At 42.2% G+C, this 21,696-nt stretch overlaps 1 protein-coding gene across 2 annotated transcripts in view; it reads left to right on the top strand.

The window, feature by feature from the left end:
• The first annotated feature begins 2,245 nt into the window (after positions 1 to 2,245).
• Positions 2,246 to 21,696, top strand: part of TLE1 (TLE family member 1, transcriptional corepressor) — a 74,358-nt gene continuing 54,907 nt past the window's right edge. For both annotated transcript variants that reach the window (XM_032097577.1, XM_032097578.1), the window contains exons 1-4: positions 2,246 to 2,367; positions 2,954 to 3,054; positions 4,650 to 4,713; positions 4,808 to 4,852. In XM_032097577.1, coding sequence (XP_031953468.1) covers positions 2,344 to 2,367; positions 2,954 to 3,054; positions 4,650 to 4,713; positions 4,808 to 4,852 — 234 coding nt within the window. In that variant the 5' untranslated portion in view covers positions 2,246 to 2,343. The remainder of the gene's footprint in view (positions 2,368 to 2,953; positions 3,055 to 4,649; positions 4,714 to 4,807; positions 4,853 to 21,696) is intronic.

Genomic DNA, 21,696 nt, shown 5'->3' on the forward strand with positions numbered 1-21,696 from the left:
CACAGTCTGTGGAATTTGTTTGACCCTAATCTATCTCAAGTGGGCCTATAAACTAAAATTCTTGACAGCTTTCCTCTATCAGGCCCCTCTTAAAAATAAGCCGGTTTTCCCCAAACTACAACTTCCGTCTGATCAGAGGGCCATTCCAACCCACACAGCAGTTGGCGTGCCCTGAGCCGCGCAAGCACGCGGGAGGGTTTATCCTTGCTTTTGGCGTTCTCCGTGGCGCACTGTCAGCAGGTGCCACGGCCCCGCCGCTGCCGCTTGGCGAACGAGGCGGGGCCGCGCGCCCGACCCGCCCGTCGCAGTGTCAGCGCGGGTCGCCGTGCGGGGCCCGCTGTGCCGGGGCCCGCTGTGCCGGGGCCGCTGTGCCGGGGCCGCTGTCCGGGCCCGCTGTGCCGGGGCCCGCTGTGCCGGGGCCCGCTGTGCCGGGGCCCGCTGTGCCGGGGCCGCTGTGCCGGGGCCCGCTGTGCCGGGGCCGCTGTGCCGAGGCCCGCTGTGCCGAGGCCCGCTGTGCCGAGGCCGCTGTCCGGGGCCCGCTGTGCCGGGGCCGCTGTCCGGCCCCGCTATGCCGGGGCGGGCTCTGCCGGGCCCCGCTATGCCGGGCCTTCTGTCCGGGGCCGGCCCCGCACCCGCGGCTCCGGCAGAGGAGGAGCGCGCGCAGGCGCCGCGCGCACGCCGCTGCAGCCCCGCCCGCGCGGGAGCCCCACGTTACTTTGATGGACAGCTCGGCCTCCCCGCTCTCCTTCCCGCCGACCTTCCCCGCCCCCCCGCGGCGCCGCGCGCCCCGCGCCCGCCCATTGGCCAGCTCGGAGCGCTCCCGCCGCTCCGCCGCAAAACGCTTCCCAGGGAAAGCCGAAAGGCGGCGCGACTCCGGCTCTCGCCATTGGCCCGTGGGCTGAGGCGCGTCACGGACCCACGTTGGCGGCTGGGCCGGCGATTGGGCGGCCGTCCCCCCGCGCGGCGGCGTGGGCGGGGCCGCGCGGCTGGTTAGCCGGCGGAGTGTGAAACCGCGTGCTAATGTAAGCGGCGCGGGCGAACTCAGCGTGTCCAGCTCGGCCACGGCCTCGCTCCGGTCCCGCCGAGCGCCGCCCGCCAGGCTGCCGCCTCGGCTTCCCCTTGCTGTTGGCCGGCGCGGAGGGAACGGGGAAAAGGAAGCCAGTGGTGTTCCCGTACGCTCGAGTTCGGATTTTTCAATAGGGGAGAACTTTATCCCGGGTTGACGAGGAGCGGCGGGCGACCGCGGAGAAGAGCGAGGATGAGGATGATGCTGCTGCTGATGTCGCCGCGATGTATCGCGCTCGGGGGGCTCTGGTGAGACGCACAGCTCCCAGATACGCGCCCGCCTGGAAAAGGCTGTAGTGGTGCCGTTGCTCGAAGGAGCCTCCCGTCTGATTTAAACCTCAAACGGACGCTTGCCTTTTTTTTTTTTTTTTTTTTTTTTTCTTCCCCGAATCTTCCCCAACGGGGCTGGTTGCTTGGACGCTAAGGCCAGCGAGCATCTTGAGGGGTTTGCTTTCCTTTTGTCCTAGGGACTTCTTTGCAACTAACGGAAGAGTCTCTGCTGCGTGTGTGGTACCCTTTCCTCTGTCCTCCAGTGTTTCGTGCATGTGCTATTGGAGCTGCTCCGATCGGGGACGGCTGTGCAAGAGCTCCCGCCCGCCTCCTTCCTCCTCCTCCTGCCTTTCTCCCTTGTTCATCGCTCTGTGTCTTGCTGGTGGTTTGACCCCTCCGCCGACGCCTGGGAGCAGCGCGTCCCTCCCTGGACACTTTCTTTCGGCCCCTCGGCTTGCGACCGTCCTGTCGCTGACACTACGTCCCGCTTTCTCAGGCTGGATTTTCCCCTTTTGACAAGGGGCAGAAGTGGAGAGAGGAGTCGCCTCCGCTCGGGGTTTCCGGCCTTACAATCGCATCGACGACTTGCGAGTCCGTGAAGGGGATTATTCACTCCCGCTGAGGGGCGGCTGTTGCCTGCCCTCCTGCGCCCCGTCGGGTCCCGTCCCGCCGCGCCCGGGCGTTGCGGGCGCCGCCCGCCGGTCGACGCGCCGCCGAAGGAGCGCGGAGCGGTGGTGACCGTCCCAAGCGCGGCCCGTCCGCCTTTCCCGGCCACCTTCAGCCCACCTCGGAACGACAGCAACAAAAGACGCCGCGCTTGGGGGATGTCCCCGCGGCGGGGGCACTGAGCCGCGCCTCGCCCCGCTCCTGCCCGCGGCGGCGGAGGGAAGGCGGTCGGCGGGTGCCGCCGCTCCTGTCCCCTTGGCGCACCCAGTGTGAAGCCGGGGCAGGGCGGGGAGTCTCGCCGCGAGAACCGCGCTGCCAGGGAGACCCGCCGCGGCCGGAGCCATGTTCCCCCAGAGCCGGCACCCTGTAAGTACGACTGGGGCCGCCGTTCCGCGGGTGAGGGGCGCGGGGCGAGGGCCGGGCGGTCCGGAGCGTACCTTTGGCTCGCTTACTCGGCTAGAGCTGGGGGGAGGGAGAGGAAGGCGCCCTCACAAGTTCGTTCCCTCCGCAGTGTAGCGGCTCCATCCTGCCTGCCGGAGCGGCCCTCTCTACTTTTTATTGCGTGGGCAACTTATTTGCCTTGGGAATGATGGCGGGGGGTCGCCGCCGGGCCGGGCAACATCCGGCGAACAGAGCGCTCGGAATGGGCCTGGCTGTGCCTCCGCGGCGGGGGTCGGCGGGGAGGAGCCGGCACGCCCCGCTTTCGTGTAGACGGCGGCGGCAGGAGCGGGTGGGTCGGAGCCGGAGTGCGGGTAACCTCGGCCCCACCGCAGATGAGGGACGGGAAGGTGGGTAACAAGTGCGCAGCGCCCCGGGGCGGGGGCGGACCGCGCCGGACGCTCTCTCCATCCCTCCGGCCCGGCCGCGATGGGCAGCGCCGCCTCCTCTTCCCCGCTGGGCGGCCGCGCTATGTCTGAACGTGCATCTCTCTCCCGTGCCGCCACCGCGCCAGACCCCGCACCAGGCTGCGGGTCAGCCTTTCAAATTCACCATCCCGGAGTCGCTGGACCGCATCAAAGAAGAGTTCCAGTTCCTTCAGGCGCAGTACCACAGGTGAGCGCCGGCGGGCCGCCCCGGAACAGAGACTACCGCCCGGTCCTCGGCCGGACGCGGGGGGCTGCAGCGAACGGCCGCGTCCAGGCGGTGGCGTGCGGCGGCGCGGCAGAGCCCCGCCGAGAGACCCCGACGGGCCGATGAGGGGAGCGTGGACAGCCCCGGTCCGCGGTGGGGGCGGGGGCTGCCGGGTGGACGGGGCACGAACGGGGACACAGCCCTGCCCTGGGCGGGCCCGTGCTCCCCGGGCAGCTGCGAAACGGTGGTGGCGTCGAAGCTGGACAGTTCGGCACCTCTGTGCACTCGAAAAATATATATAGTATGTCTTGGGAACCTGTATGTGGAGGGGTCATTTCAGTATATCAAGGGAAGACCTCCTCAAATTCTGTGGCACAGCGCGTTAAAGAGGATACTTCTCTTGTTTGCTTATTTGTGTGTGGTGTTAATGCAAAAATTAGTAAAACGCCAGCGTCCTGTGGTTAAGAGCCAGGGAGGACGGTTAAAGCACACAAGTACTTGGAGTAGTAACAAAAAGTTTGCCAGAATCCATGGAAGCCGTGGGATGCGCTCGTCGTTGCTGTGCTGCTCTTCACCTTTGTGGTGTGTGTGTGCTTGCTGCTGACGTCCTTTCAGAGATTTAGTGTACAGGTCCTTTTGACCCTGGGCAACTGGTGTTAAGGAGCATTAATCTTCCTTAATTTTATACTTACGTGCACCTGGAATAATTGGAGAGAAGTAAAAGCTTTATGGGTTTCCCACTTGAGAATTGCTTGCTTTTAGTTACGATTCCTCTTCCTTTACCTATGATAGTGTGGTCTTATCAAAAATCATTAACTTGTTTAAGCTATTTATTCCTTAAGAAATACAGTGTAAACTCTAAACATCCAGTATTGTAATTTAAAGTGAAAAATACTGCTTGCACACTAACTGTTCCATAGGATGCTCACAAGTATCATTTAAAAAAAAAATCAGTTTGGTAGAAAACAAAGGGAATGTTGAGGCTCTCAGTGAAAGTAGTCAGAATTATACCACTGTTTGTCATGAGATGTGCAAGTGCCAAATGCAACTTACTTTTGTTTATGAAAACAAAAATGGAAAGGAAACTTGCCAGTAAATGATAGTCAGAGTTACCAGTTTTCAAGCACTGGGCAAGGTAGCATTTGCTAGAGTGTATTTAAGTTAAGAATTATACTCAAGCTGTAACTGTAAATGGGAGTGATGTTTCTTCGCAGTAATTTACTAAATACTGTGTAGAAAGAAATGCCTCTATTTTATCTATTTTACTCCTGAGAAGTACTTCAGAGAAATTAATATCCTATTCTAACTTGTAAGTTGTAGCACTTAATAGCAGCTCTTTGTCAAATTATGAAGGTGGATATGTTTAGATTCTGGAGATAGTTCAGGCCTCATAGAGCACCCATGAAAAGTTCTTTACGTTTCCTCTTCAGACTTTTTATTTGAAGTATGAATTAAGTCTTTCTACATTGTAAGTTAGTTTGAGGTTTTTTTAATTAGCAGCTTCTGTCAAAATACAAATAGAGTGGGTAGATGTCAAAAAAATGACATGTTACATTAAAGCATGATCTATTTTGTAGCCTTAAATTGGAATGTGAGAAGCTGGCAAGCGAAAAGACGGAAATGCAGAGGCATTATGTGATGGTAAGTATATTTGGCTCTATCTTTATTTCAGTAAATATCTCCTAATGCAACGTTCATCAGCATAAGAAAATAATGTATGCTCATTTATTTGCAGTACTATGAAATGTCGTATGGATTAAACATTGAAATGCACAAACAGGTAAGACATTTTGTTTTTTTAAGCCACAAAATCTGCAGTCTGTCTGGTGTATTTAAATGTAGCTCTGCTGTTTATGCTCAGATGACTGTATCGTGTCTGAATCAATAGCCTGATTTGTAGCCTGATTAGTAGACCTTTGCCTACCTCCTGTCAGATGAGGTGTAGATTAGGTTAAATGCCTTTTTGGTATTGGTCCTGAGAAACTTTGGCATAAATAGGGAAGGTCTGTGGTTTTAAAAATGCAGTTCGGTACTTTACAAGTTTGGGTTTTTTTGGGTTGGGTTTTTTTGTTTGTTTTGTTAGCGGTAGAGGCTGTGATGTGTAGAACTGATCTTATGTCTGTGTAGCATATGTAGTCATAGTTACGCAAATCCTTGCCTTATAAAGGTATGAAGAGATTAGTGACTTGGAAAGCTCTAGTTATGACTATGAGTTTGCAAGTTCCCATAAAATTCACACTTATGGCAACTATAATGGCGAATAAAAAGAGTATTGAACTGGAACAAGACACTAAGGACCTCATAAGAGAAGAAAAGCTAAATGATTGCACAGCTCAGAGGACCCTCAATTGAGTAGTCATTGTCTGCCAAATAAAGCATTAATGGCAGGGTGTAAGTATTCCGTAGATATGCTGACATTCACTTTTTCATCAAGATGCTAGTACAATAAGTCTTTCAGAAATCGATGGCCTCTTAAAAAAATTATCATTAGATGAAGTTGCACAGTTGGACACATTTCAAAGTGCAACAATACAATTCTTTCTTGATGTGTATGTGCTATTTCATCTAAAACTCTTGTTTCATTAAATTAAAGAGCATGGCTGACCGGCTAGGGCACAGCGAAGAAATTGATTAGTTCAGGCTTCAGATCTTCAGTATATTCAAAGACATTCATTAAGCAAGTGAATTACGGAGTTGAATTTTGCTTTTATAACTCTGAACTCTTTGATTTTTTTTTTGTTATTTGCTTTGTTTTTCCCTAAGAATATTATATTTGGTAAGGTGGCATTGTAATTCCATGATAGTTTTCTATCTGCAAATCTGGGTAGGTGTTCTTTTGGGTTTTGGCGATATGCTTGTTTCAATTCAAAATGTCATTAAAAGAAGTAGTATCATGACAACCTCTTTTTTTTTTTTTTTTTTTTTTTTTAATAGTGTACCACATAACCAGATGGAACAGTAAGCTTAGTGTTTGACTTGGTTATGTAGTGTAGCTTAACTAATTTTCTTGTGGCTTGTGTTTTAGAATAATGTCAGTTTTCCTTTGAGGTGACTTTTCATAGCTTTGTGTTTCTGAGATTTTTTTTTCTTACATTTTTTCTCTTCAACAACTTCTTGGCATACTGTAACCTGTGAGGAAGCCAGTATCTGTATAGGAAGCTCATTTGCTGCAAAATGGATGTTATTTTCAGGAGATCTTTGAAGAGAATATGTGATTTCAGTTTGTGTACTAGGAATTAACTTCAGATAAAATCATTTAAACCATTTAAACCCACAGAATTAAGTTGTGTGAGAGCTAAGGTTTCCACTTTGACCTTAACATATGTGTAAAGGTTTAATGTTCTGTATGTATGGCAATTAGAATTATGTACCCTGTAGGCAGTGATACTTTGCAAGTGTTTAAGATTTATGACCGAGCATTATATATCTGTGTTAGTTGCAGCTGGGGAGAATAGTGCACACTTGCTTTGTGTGTGCTGTTAAGAATAGGTTTTTGAAGGCATAAACACATTTCTCTGGATGTGAGTCTCAGATACTATGCTTTTACATGTTAAGTAATTCTAATTTCTAGTAAAAGTAGCACCTTCATGTTAAAGGCTATTGATTTAGATGCCTGCAGTGAGGATGCCAAATGGTGTTGCAGTACAGTATGTAGGTGGCCTTAGATTACAGGAAGCAAAAAAAAAAAAAAAAGCCAAACAATGACATTCTTCTGAATTTCCACTGCTAACGATAAGTTCTGAGGAGGCTTTTGACAGATAGTAATCATAATTCTTATTAACTGGTGACGTCCACCCCCATGGGTGTAGCCAGGCTCAAATTGATGCTTTTTGCTGGCTGATCACCAGCATGGCCTAAGTGCTCATTATGTTGTAGAAAGGGCCTTTGGAGCTCTCATTACGTTTGACAGGAATTCTCTCTAGGGGGAAACTGGGCATTAGCTAGACTCCTGACAGGCTGAAATTATTCCTGCTTTATGGCTTATAACCAAATGCTAGCAAGGCATCATCAGGGGACACAAAAAATTGTCATTTCTGACAACATCTTTGTTACTGGAAAATGCAGTGATGGGGAAACTTTCCAGTGAACAAACGTTAACATTTTTAAGGTCTTCCTCCTGTTTGGATGCTGTACTTGCTCTGTGTGAAACTCTTCAGACTGCTTGGGCTGCTGTTTGAAAAATAAAATTACGCTGCAGCAGAGCTTATTTATGGAGTCTGGTGTGTACATCACCGTTAAGGTACAGTCACTTAGATAAAATGAAGTACTTGCAGTTAGCCTGCATGTAAATGAATTTGAGTTCTTGTACTGATGGATTTGTGTCAGCAGTTCTGTCTTCATTTAATTCAGTAATCTATTATAATTTAACTAAAATAAAGTTAGTCAAGACTTGAATGTTGTTATAAACGGACTTAACTGAGGTGAACTTTGCATGCACAAACAGCTCTACTGGCAGAGCCTTCCAGTTGAATATGTTGCATTTAAATCCAGAAATGGCCATGGTAAGGCTTCCCTCACAAATCTACCTTTGGCACTTCGCGGTGTTTAACTGCATGATGTGTGCTTAAATCAAGGTGCTGCTGCATTTCAATCTGCTGGCTGAACAGTGGTCAGGAAATAATCTCTTTGACACATTTGTGCCTGGTTTAGATTTGGGTTTGTTTTGTTTCCTTCTTTTTCTGTGTAGGTTTTTAAACTTCTTTAGTTAAAGAATTTAAAAGATTTTTCTTAAGAGCATGTTTTATGTAGACACTTACGCGGTGTTCTTAGAAATTATTTTAAGGTGAATAGTTACTGACCAAGTTTGGCATTCCTGAAACAGAAACAACCACCTGAGGATTTGTTTAGGTAGATGTAGGTTGATTTAGGTGTTGGTTTTATATGTGTCAAGACAGAATGAATAAGAACATTGTGTGGTCTTAAGTTTCTTTTCTGTATTATATTGTCCAAGTGAGATTTTCCCCAATGTGACATCTGTGGCTGGCAAAGCAGATGAACCAACTGCTAGGGCCCAGATGAAGAGCCGGTTGGGTGTTAAAAATCCTGCTGTACTTAGAGTTGCTGCCCTGGGCTCCTAGGGCAGTGTGTCTTTATTTTCCCCAGCTCTGCTTGTCATCTTCTGTCATAAGTCAGAAGATAAGGTTTCCTGTGCATTTAATGTCTAGATTGGTTAGGTGCAAGATTATCTTTTGTTCATTGGCAGGCAGCCAAAGGAAAAAAAATTCATCAGTGCTGAACCAGGTGCTAGACTTATAAACTACTACAGTGTCTGGGTTTCTGCTATCCCAACAGTTATGGCAAGGTTTCCTTCTCTTTGGGTGGGTCTTTTTGATCTCTGTGACCTGCCTGGAGGCAGACCTGTCATTCAGTAGCTTGCCTGTTGTAGAAAAGTACACAAACTCCAAACCTGCATTGCATTAACCAGTTGTACAAGAGTCACACATCCGTTTTATCCTGGACTGTTCCATGGAATCATTTCTAAGGCTTTACAGCAAAGGACAAAGTCGTCTAATGATATCTCATTAGAGCATCAGTCTTCAGGAGTGGGTTAAACAGAAGGGAATTAAGGAGCTTAGTTAGCTCTCTACAGCTCCTGAGAAGGATGGCTTTGCTGTTGAAAGGGATTTAAAGATAAATTAATTTTTTTCTTTTTTCCTACATTTTAATTACTGGATTGAAAAACTCCTTAAGGTTTTGGTGGTGTGCAGTGAATGTTTCAAGAGCATTTTACAGTTGGCACAGCCAAAAAAGACATGCAAAAATTGTTGTTATTTAAAAGAGAAAATGGTAGGATTGTGACAGTATTTTTCTCTCTAAAAATTGTACTTATTCTACAAATATTTGGTTTCTAAATGAACACAGTTGTGTCAGCAGCCTAGCCATTTCAACCACAAATAGAGTTGCTAGTTTGAAAGAAGAAACTGGAATAATTACTTCAACTTACATGACTTTTGAACCATGTTTCAAGCTCGAGGCCAGCATTATTGTGAAGGAATTATCTGACAGATTCAGGGCACTGTGAAGTACATCTCCATGTGGCTTTCACATAACCATGTTGTCAGATACCATCTATTATGTCAGTTCCATATAGAACTGAATTCAAAAGTGTGTCACAGTGTAAACACTGTACATATGTTACATAGTGCCTGATCGTCTCTCATTTTAGACTTAGTCTACCAGATTTCAGGTTCCTCACAGAGCTGGAGAGAGGAACACTATTTCTACCAGCTACATTGTTAGACTTCCCTTGCGTTGCTGGAGCTTGCATTGCCACATGTCTGTTGATGTACTTTGTGTATCTGCTCAGTTGGAGGAAAGGGAAAAAAAGTCCTGGTAACTTTCGGGGTAAGGTGAAGAGTGAGAGGGAGATGCTTTGTGAATGTGCAATATCCTTTTGTCACAAGAGATTCCGTGGGGAAAGCTTAATGGTTTTTCTCTGTCTGCTGGTTGTTATACCAAATCAAGCTGAGCATTTGAATTGCCTTTCTTCTCTCTCTACTTAAATGTTTGTAGCAAAGTGCTAAAATTGCAGTGTCTCCTGTGCAGAATGGAAAATTAGGATCCTTTAGGCTTGATAGATCACCACTGGCATACAGTAAAAGCCTTTAGAGCAAATTTTGGGTCTACTGGCACTTATCAGAAAACTGCACCTACTTTCAAAATGATAACAGCTTTGAATGGAACAAATGAAATTACTTTTCCACTTGGGGTAAGATTTAGGGATATCTAATGGCAATTATGTCAAACACTACTATTGTCACCTTCTTCATCACACTTCTTAATTGGACTCTTTCGTGTAGGTATTTGAACAATAGTTGCTCACATAGTTCCTCTCAGGGGAAAAACAAAGGCGGGGAGAATTCATAATTTTGTCAGCATTTAATTGTCAAACCATCTAGTTTAACAGATTAGTCCTTGTGATTACATATAGGCTATGGCTTTTAAAGTTCTTGCAAGTTGGTCCCATAGTCAAGCTGAATTTGCAACCCGTGTTCTTCTAAGTATCAAATTTCTACTTGAAATAGCTTTCTGGAGGTAATATTGCGTGACATGTCAGGACAACGCTTACTAGTGTTTGACCTGCCCTTATGCTGAAGAATTTTATCCTTGCCAACTGGGAGTTTGCCTTTCCGCACTGGTAATCACTGTGTGCCTTTTGTTCTTCTATTGTGCACGTCTAAGAAGGAGCTGACATAGTCCTCTCTATAATCACTTCTTTGTCAGTAATGAGGTCTTGTTACTCTGCTTCATCTTGAAGCTGATCAAATCTATTTTCTCCTTGGTATGATGTATGCTCTGATTGCCTGATCACCTTATTGGTGACACTTAGAGACTTACTCCAGTTTAGCAACATCTTCCTTCTTGCCAGACAGGGGGAACAGAAAGGGGAATTGTTTCAACCAGCCAGTTGATTACAGTCATTATACTGTGTCCTCATATGAGGTGTGGCCTTCATCAGCACATGAGTGTGGGCCTGATGCATATTCAGCTTGTTCTCCAGAGCCCTCCTCTGCAAAACTGCTTTCTAGTGTGTTTCCACCATTGCTGTGCTGTGTTGTGGAGAAGGTTGTTCCTGCTTTAGGACAACTCCCAACCTTTGTTTGCTTTGAACCTGGTTTCCACTGTCTTTATTTGATGGCTGCTGCTTTTCAGGACAGAAGCTGTTGATGCCTAGCTGCAGTTGCAATGGAGTCAATATGTTAACACCTCTTGCAGCCCATCTGTGTTGACTCCTTTTCAGGCTGGGAAGTCCCAGCTTAAACAGTTGTGTAGCTTTCTTTGATCACTTTCCTTGCTTTTCACTCAACCTTTCTAATTTTTAACTTAGGCTTTTGAAATAAGGAAACTAGAACTCTATGCAGTTCTCAGGATGCTGGTGAACCAGAGATTTGTATTACCACCTTCTTCTGTTTCCTGGATGCTTTTTGTTTGTTTTCTTAATTTTTATTTCTTCTTTGGTTAAGTTTCCAAGTTTTTGCTTCTGACTGCCATGAAATGCTGAACTGCTGGAGATTCCTTTCACATTTGAGTTCTTGCTCATGAATGGTAATTGTAATCTCAGGAACCATCATTTTACATGGCTAGGGATGTCTACTCCTAGTGTGTGTAAATTTTGTTTATGTACAATTGTTTCCATTGCCCATTTACTCTAGTAAGGTCTCTTTGCAATTCTTTAGCCATTGCTTTTACTTTCCCATGGAATAAAATAATGTATTTCTACTTCCTTGAAGCCTTTGTATTTACTTTCTTTCTAATTCTTTTATGGAGCAAGTTTTCTTCCCCACCGCTTTCTGTCTTTTCCAGGCTCTGCTGCTGATCATATTAGTAAAACAGATTGCAGCAAAAGCCCCTGTGAAACTCTACCAGTGAACTGTTTCTGGCATTGTGCTGGAGGTGATTGAAAAGTAGATTAGAGCTTGCTGAAATTGAGTTTAATCTTAACCGAACTCTAGTTAAATCAGGTTAGACTTAAAAATCAGTTATTTCCTGAGGTTGTCTCTTTTAAAAAAGAAGCCCTAGTGCTGCACAAACAAACAAAAAACTGCAACAAAACAAAACCTTAAAATACTACAACCCCGTGAAATAATGCTATAAGCTTTTTTCCATTCTAATTTCACCTGAAAGTATTATGATTATATTTCCAAGTTAGAGATTTCAGTATTGTTTCCATAGCTTTACATGAACCTTGAAAGCATCAGGGTGGGCTGTTTGGGTTTTTTTGGTTTTGAGTGTTGAGTATTATTTCAGTTGTTAGCAAGCCTAGTTATAAAATACACTTTCTAGTACGGGGAAATCAGTTCAGGAAATTAATGTGTTTGGTGAGTGTCCCTGAACATTTTTATGATGTTAATATTCTGTGTCTAATGAGAAATTGCAGAGTGTTTAAGAAGACTCTAGTCACTAATTGGTGATTGGCTAAGTTGCTCCCACCTTTTCTTTATGTTCTTCAGAACATTTGTTCTTTGTGAACAAATTAGCCCTGATGATTAAATTACAGATTAAAGTTCTTTGAGGGGTAGGTAAGCTTTGTGTCAGGGCTGCCTATCTGAAAGTATTTTGTACTTCTTACATGATCTGAAGAGCTAACTAGCCTTTTTGGCTATGTGATAACAAAACAGAAAACTGACGTTAATTTGTGTTTTGGTTTAAGACTTCTTAGTTGGTTTGGGTTTTTGGATTTATTTTTTTTTTTGTCCCTCTCCCTCAGCAGCATGCATGTTCTTTTTTTTTGTTTGGTCTTTTTTTCTTCCTCTTGAAGCTTTTTGATGTTTGTGTAAATAGTTGGTCAAAGCAACTTACTTGTAAGGTGACCAGTCAGTGTATTGACAAGAACAGACACAATAGAAAACTGCATTAGGAGGCAAGCCGGTGGGATTTGCAGTAAATATATTACAGAACACAAGTGCATTGCCGATACTGCTTGTTTAGCAGTTTGCAAGGGCAATGGTAGTATGGATTTTTGAATTAGAAGGGAAGGACTGATCTTTCTGTGTGCTGGAACATCTAGTTGATGGCTGAGGAAAAAATTGATTTAGAGAACAAAATGCTGCCATCTCTATTTGTGCCATTTTAAAGGCTTCTATGGATTAGCAAGGAAAAACAAAGGATACCTTTCATTTTGGAGAAGGGGAGCAAGAATGGGTGTGCTTGTTCAGCTGCATTTTGATTAGGTATTAAGTCTATGAGAACCTGCTTTTGTTAGCTCAAGAAAAAGAAAGGACATCTGAAACAGGGGGGGTTTTATGATATGTGAAAATCTGCCTATTTATGAATTTGTTTAAGTGTTCTAAAACCCTTGAAATGCCATGCCTTCTGCTTCAAGACATGATGATCGCAGCTTTAAGTACAGAGGTTTGAATTAAGCTGGGAAGAAGGAATGAAAACCCTAAACTTTCTTGGGAAAAATGACTTACAGAAAGATCTTTCTTTTGTACTTTTGCCCCAACAGTTTATATTTACAACAAAGTTTTTTGTTTTGTTAAAAAAAAGTAAAACATTTATCTTTAAGATGCAAGGACATAAGGTAATTCTGAGTTTCAATTGTTGTGACTGGTTATAAGATTTCCAGCCATTACTTTTCAGACAGTAAACTAGACTAGCTGTCTGTGGCCTCAAATGCTGACTATAAATTGTCAGTTAAACAAATGCAAAATTTTCAACAAAACCTATGGAAAGCTTTTAGGTTGTTTCTTCAAACTGAAATATGAACTGTAGAATCAGATCACTAGCAGGGACCTAATGCCTCCCTGTGTCGTCCTAGGAGGATCAGCTATACCAGTGTCATTGCTGATAGGGTGCTTGTTCTATCTGTTAGCAAAGACATCAACAGTAGTGGCAATGCTCACGCTCTTCAGGTAACAGATAGCTTTTATGTCCTTGCTGTTGAAGTGCTTCTTCAGTTACAGTTTCAGTCTTCTCTGTTGCAGCTTCAGCTCTTTACTGTGCATTTTCTTCACCCTGAAGAAGGAGAGCAAATCATTCCCCTGCCATCCAGAGCCATGCTGCATAGCTCTAAAGTCGAGTGTTCATTCTCTGAATGGTGTTGCCCCGTTGAAGTACAGTGCCGTACTGCGGGGGAGGAAATGCCGTGCTGAGTAGCACAGAAGGTTTACTTAGTATACAGCTTACTGGGGTGGCGGCCTTTTTTGCAACAGCATGCCATTGACTTATGTTCAACTTCTGATCCTCTGTGACCGGGAGATTCATTCCTAAGGCCCATTATTTCCTTTCCTTTATGTTCCTGTCTAGGCATGCTATGCGCCTTTATCCCTGTCCTTCTTTTTACTTTTCAGTCCATTTTTCCATTCACTGTAAAGTGAGTTCTGAAGCTATTCTCCAGCATATTCTGTCTTTCTCAGCTTGAAACTCACTGCAAATTGAGGATTAGGGTAAATGAAGAGATCTTTATGCTTGTTAGTAGGAAATACTAAAAAATACTGGGCTGATCATGAATGCAGAACTCCTTAGTTTCAAAAAAAAAAAAAATTATCCATACATGGTTTAATAATCAAGCAGTTTTGTTCCCATGAAGTTTTCGCTGTGCTGCTAGTGTTGCTCCTAATAACGTTATGACTGTCAGATTCTTAGCAAAGATGTTAACATCATCTGCCTCTCTTATCTGTAATTATTCTTCCTTTTTGGACTTTGTGTAATTCTTATGTTTTCTGCTGAAAAATATTCCTGAACTGTGGTTTAAATCTGTTTCACTTAAATTTTTATGCATAAGAGGCTTTTTAATGCCTAAATTTGAGTAATGAGCTAGAGTGTCTTTGCTCTTTCATTTACTGTGTTTTGTTAGGCACTGTCCTTTCATAGTTTCCTATCCATTTGACTTTTGAGGTTCTGCAAGGTGTCCACTAGCTGCTCAGTATTCACTAATGTGCTTTTGGTATTTTATCAGACCTAGTCAATATGAAGATATTTTACTTGGAGTCCTCTCATGTTTCTTTGCTGTTTAAGCTGCAGTGTTGACCGTACATAACTAGTAATTTATAATAAATGATTTGTAATGATTCTGATATAGTTAAGATACATGCAAAAAGTATGGACTTTCTGGCCTTCTTGCTGTCCTTGACCATATCTTTCTTTTTCTAAATGAGGGGATCAAACCTTACTATTCCAATCTGAAAGCAGAAGCTTTACTTTAGCTGTTTCTTACTACTGGCATATATGCTTTTGTGCTGTATATGTTTACACTGCCTTGCTGGATTTAGTTTCCACTTCATGTATGCTTTCCTGTTTGTGTGAAGTCAGTGAAGAATCTGGGATTTAGTCTCTTGGCACGATTCCATCCTTTCTGTTTTTCTTCTCTCCCTTCTGCCTCCATGTGTGCCACCCTATGTCCTAATGTTGTTTCAAAAAGAAAATGTCCTCTCTCCTTAATGCTGTTTTATCTCCCTCATCAGTAGCAGGTCCTATAAAGCTGACCTTACCAGTTGGCATATGCTTTTCTGAACTTTTACTTGGTTTTCATTTCCTTCCTTTCCCAATCATTATAAATCCTGCAGTGATTGCAGGCTTAATAGAATTTGTTTCTGTTTGGGCAGTTTCAGTCAGCTCTTGTCTATTAGAATGCAATCTAGATGGTCTCTTTACTATTGTTTCTATTCTGTAAGCAACAGAATACATATAAAAAATAATAAAATGGGTGAGGAATTTAGTGTCATGTTCCCAAAGTTTTGCTGAAAGATTTGCGAACCTTTTCCCCCACGCAGTGAAAATATCCGTTATTTTCACCTTCCTTGCAAATTCTATGTGGTGGGTAGTTCCTTCCTTGCAAATCCTATGTGGTGGGTAGTTCTGCTCGTTAATATCAAAGGAGTTGTCAATCCTCTTAACTTGTTATTCATTAGTGAGTCACCTGATGGCACCTGAAGCATTGATATGAATAAGTGTTTAAATTGTTTTTCTGACTTGATAGATTTTTAAAACTGAGCTGTGAATATACTAAGTATTTTAAAATGATGAAACTATATTTAAGGTAGAATAGTACATGTGACTTATTTGGTAAGCTTAATTTGGTAGTTCTTTCTAAAGTCTGGTTGTAGCATAATAATTATTTCCCCCCCACCCCCCCATAATTCAGACCCTTGTCTTAAAGTGTCTCTTTTGTTGGATGGCATGCTTATCATTCTAGTAAGGTCTAGGTTCTACTGCTGTTACAGTCTTACTTGAATGTTGATAAGGACAGAATCCTGACTGGGAGTTTTGTTATTGACTTGAATACTGTAAACATATGTGCTTGGTTTGAGGAACTTTATGCTCTAAATTTTAGAAACTCTGTTATTCCAGTTACTTCTCCAGCTGCGTAAGAATTCTGACTTTCTACTGCCATCCCAATCAAGTGGCTCAATGTGACAAGTACTGAAAAGATATTTGCAGAAATTCCAATGTGGTTTATGGCAGTGAGAGCAAAATAGGAAGTAGTTTTGAAATAACATCCTAAACTAAATGAGTCACTGGGGCTCTTTCTTGGTAGGAGTGTAGCAGTTACAGAAAGATAAAAGTGCATAAAAACCATAAAAAATTTTTCTGTTCTCTTTGTCTCCTTCTTGTTACTGTGTAATGCAGTGTTGCTCAGTTGTCCAGAGTAAATCAAGTTCTTAATGACCTTAAAGGTAATACTGCAAAGCGTTCTGGATAATTTTGGAGACCATGCTGCTTCTAGAGCACCATAACAGCTCATTAGAGTGTAGTCAGATGAGAAGAGGGGAATTCGTTGATAGCTTACGTTTCTCACAAAAATCTCTGCTCCCATCTTGGTTCTCCTGATACTTTGGGCTGTTCTCCAACCGGATGGATGCCTCCTGTGAGTTTATTTAGCTCCCTGACATAGTGGTCTACCAAGCTGGCCCCTTCCCATTTTGTATTATAGTAATGTTTTCTGCCTGACTAGTTGTTGAGGTGTTTGGCAGGTCGCTAGATGTCTCCAGTATGGTTCAAAGAAATTGTGTCCCTGGAGGCAAAGGTGACAAAGACCTCTTCTGGATTGGAGTCAGCCTTTGATTTGCTCAGCATCTCTTGGAATCTAAATTAAAGTGGGAACTCTGTGTCCTGGAAAACAGCTTGAAAGTAAAACAAAGCTGTGTGCTCACTTCAGAGATTTAAATACTTCTGTGTGTATTTAAGGTTAGCTTAGGCTTGGAAACTAAACAATGGAACTAAAATTTAGATAAACACACCTTTTGTAGTTGTAAGTGCTTAAGCAAGATGGGCTGAAGTTAGATTAAAGGAGAAATGTGGTAACTGCCCTCTAGCCAAGTTTAAGAAGAGTCTTGACATAGTGAAGATATGTGAAAGGAGCACTTCGACATCCTGAGAAAAGATTCTTTGTTGCCAGTTGGCTTTGTTTCAACAGGATTTACAGCTGTAAATGGGGTGGGCAGTTGTGTACAGTGGTTCATTGAGAGTTGCACGCAGCCTCTCTCTATTATTATAAAACATCGAAATTAGACATCTGAAATATATCCAGTCACTTTATACTTGAATGGGATCCAAATCTGTAGTAGATATTTGGCAAGTGTAGCTGTTGTCTTGTGTATCATATGTAGTTTATGTTTAAATTAATGTGACCTTTCTGTAATTTTAATGAACATCTAAGAGAAATCAGGTAAAAGTAGTTTAGGTACTGAATTAAAGCCCTCTAATTTCACTTTGGAAACTATTTACCATTCTGTGGCTTTATAATTTTAAGTTTTTATTCTGTTAACATTTCTGCTACTTCCTTTCCCCACTCCCACTTACGATATGGTAGTGTTTTGGTTTTTTTCATTGCTAAAGATTTTTCATCCCAGTCTTCTGGGATTTTAATATCATCATCTTGTGGGTGACTGATCTCACAATTAAAATGAGTAGTACCTATGTGGGGCAGAGGGAAAACTGTATTTATTAGTGATGTGTCATACGAAACTGAAGTTTATGCCCAAAATACAGTTTATTCCTGTTGTTGAAATGAATGCTACCCATTGCTGCTTGACAGTTTGAATATCAAGTATCTGTTGAGAATAAACCTTCCCATTCCTTCCTATTGGTGAGAGTATTAGTGATGACAGTGTTTATAATTTAAAATACAGTTGGAAGGCCGACTTCCACAGTTTGTCACAGGTTGGTTAATATAGCAGTAAAGGGGAGATGGATGTGGCTACTTGTGCAAGTCTATTACTCAGGAGGCCTGTAAATTTGATTGGCTGCTGCAGTTCTTCCAGAATCATTGGATTTGAGAGCAATAGAAAGATAAGATATCCAATTACCCAAATGATTTGCAGGGTTAGCCAACGTTGTCATGGAAACGCAAGTCGGAACAAATTAAATTTTAAGCAGTAAAATAATCTTAAAGCACGTCTGGGAACAAGAAAATTTGGCAGTGGCACTTACCTGAATTGAATCTTTGCTTGACACGCTGTTGTTTGACATTGATATACTATGGGGGTCTAAACTTTTAAATGGCATGTTGCCTTTATTTTTGTTTTTTTTATTTTTATTTTGCAGCCATTGCCAAAATGGAATGTAGTGTATTAATTTTAAATAAAAGGGCATTCATAATATATGCATATCTCTGTGCTCAACCTGGATTCAATAACTCATGAACAGCAAAGTTCACAGAATGCTAGCCTTAATCATTTGAAGCTTTTGAGTGTTTAAGTTTTGAAATTTAATTATATCTCCAACATCCCCTGATCCCCTGAATTCTTAGCAACAAATTTTTGGAGGTGCTAGAGTCTTGCTAGCAAGTACTAACAAAGCATGCAGAAAGCTAAGCACAGTGAAATACTTCTTTTTCTGCAATTGCTCTGTGAATGTGTGTGCTTTCTATTGTTTTTGATGATCTTGATCACAAAAAGAATAAAAGCTTTGTCATTTTAGTGCACTGCTTGTTTGAATGATTCCGTTGGAAAAATTAAAATATTAAATGGATACTAAACTTCAGCACAAGACTAAAAGATAGTTTCTTACTGCATTTCACAAGTCTTTGGGTATTTGAATGAGGTCTGGCTTGCAGCAGGGATTAAAAAAAATGGTAAAGCATGTCCCATAAAGAGGGCTTTTATTCACATGCCTTATAGACAGATGGAGATGAAAATTGGGCTGAGGTCAAGCCATTTGCAGCATTCTCATAGGCTTCGATTTTCTTCTCATCCCCACCACAGATAATCTCAAATGATTCAGTAATGACCGAAAGTGCAACATTGACCTTTATTTCCCAGTGGATTACTGTGTTACATGCTGTAAACGCATGCTGTAAATGGCAGGAAGTCCATTTTGTCCTTACAGGAGGAGTTCAGTGTTGTACTTGGCTTTCTAAGTCTTCAAAGTGTAAGTGGAGGCAGAGTGCTTAAGAGTGCTCACCTGGTAAAGCTTTTATGAATGTGTTTTAACAGCATATTCCTTTCTGTGCATTAAAGGCTGATTCTCTGATTCTTTTGCTTGAAGGGAATGAATTAGGACATGCTTCTTTGGTATTATCAGAACTTTTGGGTTTTTTTGCTTTACTTTTAATCACGTTGTTCCTAAGATGTATTTTTCTGAATTTAATTACAAATTTGATTTTCAAAATTGGATCAAAATAATGGCATAAATGTAATAAATAAGGATACATAAGCCCATCCTTCAGAACTGGTGATAGAGTGCTTTCGGATCTGATCTAACTTTGTGTTACTGGAAGTTCAGTGCAAGAAAGAATAACAAGCTTCCGACAAAAAATGGACGTTTTTAGCTAAGCACGCCTTTGAAAAAGTCTGGACAGCTTTGCGGAGTCTCAGCAATAATAATAGAGCAGCTGTTGCAGCACAAGTGGTTGTTAAAACTAATGTGTTTTAAGATTTAATTTTTGCCTTAAATCACCATGGATTCTATAGCTAAAATTACTGCTGGGGTATTGGTAGACACTGGTTGGAGCAAACCCAAAATTATTCCTGTTGAAACCTCTGAAGCTGAAAGGAGATTAACTAATTCTCCTCAGAGGAAGTCTGTGTTCTTCATTCAGAAGTTAAAATGCTGGTTCCCATAAGCTAGGGCTTCTTACATTAGAACTAAAATACACTTGGGTGTTTGTTATGCTGTGAAATAGAATTTGGATACTTGTATTATAATTCCTTTCCATTTCATTGCAAAAATCCGTTGTTTTCAAGAAATCATGGTGATTTAAGTATGATACCTTACGTGGAACTTTGGAAAGTACATTCTATCAAAATGCAAAATTACGTGGAATAGCCTATTGTAAAGGAAACAGGTCAATACTTTTTTTAACAATGCAGAAGGAAAAATAAGTTCAATTATACAAACAAGCTTAAGTCCTTAGTAAAATGCATTGTTTAAATGAGTATTATATTTAGTAACTAGTCTGGCTGCTTTGTTCTTTGTCATTATGTTAAGAATTCACTTTTAACAAGTGAGCAAGACAAACTTAAGTACAAACACTTGAGTTTGTCAATGGTTAGGTCAAAACATTTAGGTCCTTACCTAAATGGAACAGAGGCAAAAAAATTACAGAAGTGAAAGGAAAAAAAATCCATCAGCTCAACTTAATTTTACAAAATGCGGCTGAATTCCTTCATGTTAATTTTTAATGATACTTCAGAAAGGAGGGTAGCACTTCAGTCAGGGGTCTGACAAGCTAGTCATTTGCAAATAAATCAAAAGACAATCATTACAGCAGCAAGAACCAGTGAATGATGTAGTTTTGTTATTCTTTGATGGGCCTCACACTCAAGTTCTCTATTAAAAATGAATGTATTCAAGAGGCTCTGCATTAAGAACACAAACAGTTAAGGGCACTTCAGATGCTTTGCTAAGAGCTGTCATAGAGCTCAGAGGACTTTCATGAGAGATGCAGGCTTCTGTAGTCTGCTTTACCAAGGAGCCACAGAACATGGGCAATTAGTCGTGTTTGTCTATGTTTGAGCAGCTTTCTGCAAAGTTTCCATTGTTTATTCATCCTTAGGACCTCTCTATATATCTCAAGATCAGCAGTTAGGTAATAGTTATGTTATATTCGAAGGCCTCTATAAAGAGGAGATAAGTACTTTTATTTTAAGACTTTCAAATTCACGAGCCCCAGGTCTGGGGGTGTACTCTAATGACACCAGTTACTGATACCTAGTCTTGGTTAACAGAACTGTCCTTGACTCCTTCAGAAAGGGGTTTTGCTTTCCAGAGTGAATGTGTATACACTCACAGGCACTCGGGTATGTACTCAAGGGTGTTTCACCTTAACAAGCAAACGTACACTGTCTATTGAGCAGTTGCATTTATATTTAAAGTAACAAATGTCCCTTTTTCTCAACTCTGAAAACAACCCCTTGCAACTCTTGATCAGCAAAATTGCATGAATTGTGCATTAAAACCTAACTTTCACTACTTCCTAGACAACAAAAATATTTTTTAATGTGTTTGTGAATAAAAATATTTTTTACTTAATATTTGAGGGCAGTGAACAGGAGGTGTGTGAAATAGCATAGTAGATACATAATTTTAAGTACTTTAAATGGTGTGAAATAACTCTATTAGGCAAACTGCCTTTTAAATGCAAGCAGACTTTTTATGATTAATAGAATAGGCATTTTAGTTTTCCGTGTAGATATCTCTTATCTGGCATTTGTAACAACAGCAAGAAATCTCAAAATAAACTTATTTCATAGCACGTACATTTAAGTTTACCTAGCACTGTTGCTGAATTAAGGTTGCTGTTCATATATGGTCATCAATGATGCCAGCTTTGGTAAAGACAAACTAAGAGGAATACACTTTTTTTTTTCTGTTCCGATATTAAGTCAGGTGTGATAGTACTGAGACAATAATTTTAATGGAAGATTACTGTGGAAAGCAGGAAAGTTGGTTATGCCCTCTTTTTTAGAAAATAAATTAAAGAAAACATCTAACTGACCTTCATTGGAAGGTAATTATAACGTGATGCTCATGATGTTGCATTCTTTTATCTTACCATATGATGTCGTGTATGCTGTGTTATTACAGCGTAGCTCAGATATTTGGGACTTGGGGTAGAAAAATCCAATAATATGGACAATTTCCATGTTTTACAGACCTTACTGAAAATAGGTGTGTGTTTTGTTTCCTTATAGCAACAGTAAGGACACTTACCTCAGAATAGGGAGACTTTTGTATAGG

This window comes from Corvus moneduloides, chromosome Z (genome assembly GCF_009650955.1).
Source record: "Corvus moneduloides isolate bCorMon1 chromosome Z, bCorMon1.pri, whole genome shotgun sequence".
Classification (NCBI taxonomy): Eukaryota; Metazoa; Chordata; class Aves; order Passeriformes; family Corvidae; genus Corvus; species Corvus moneduloides.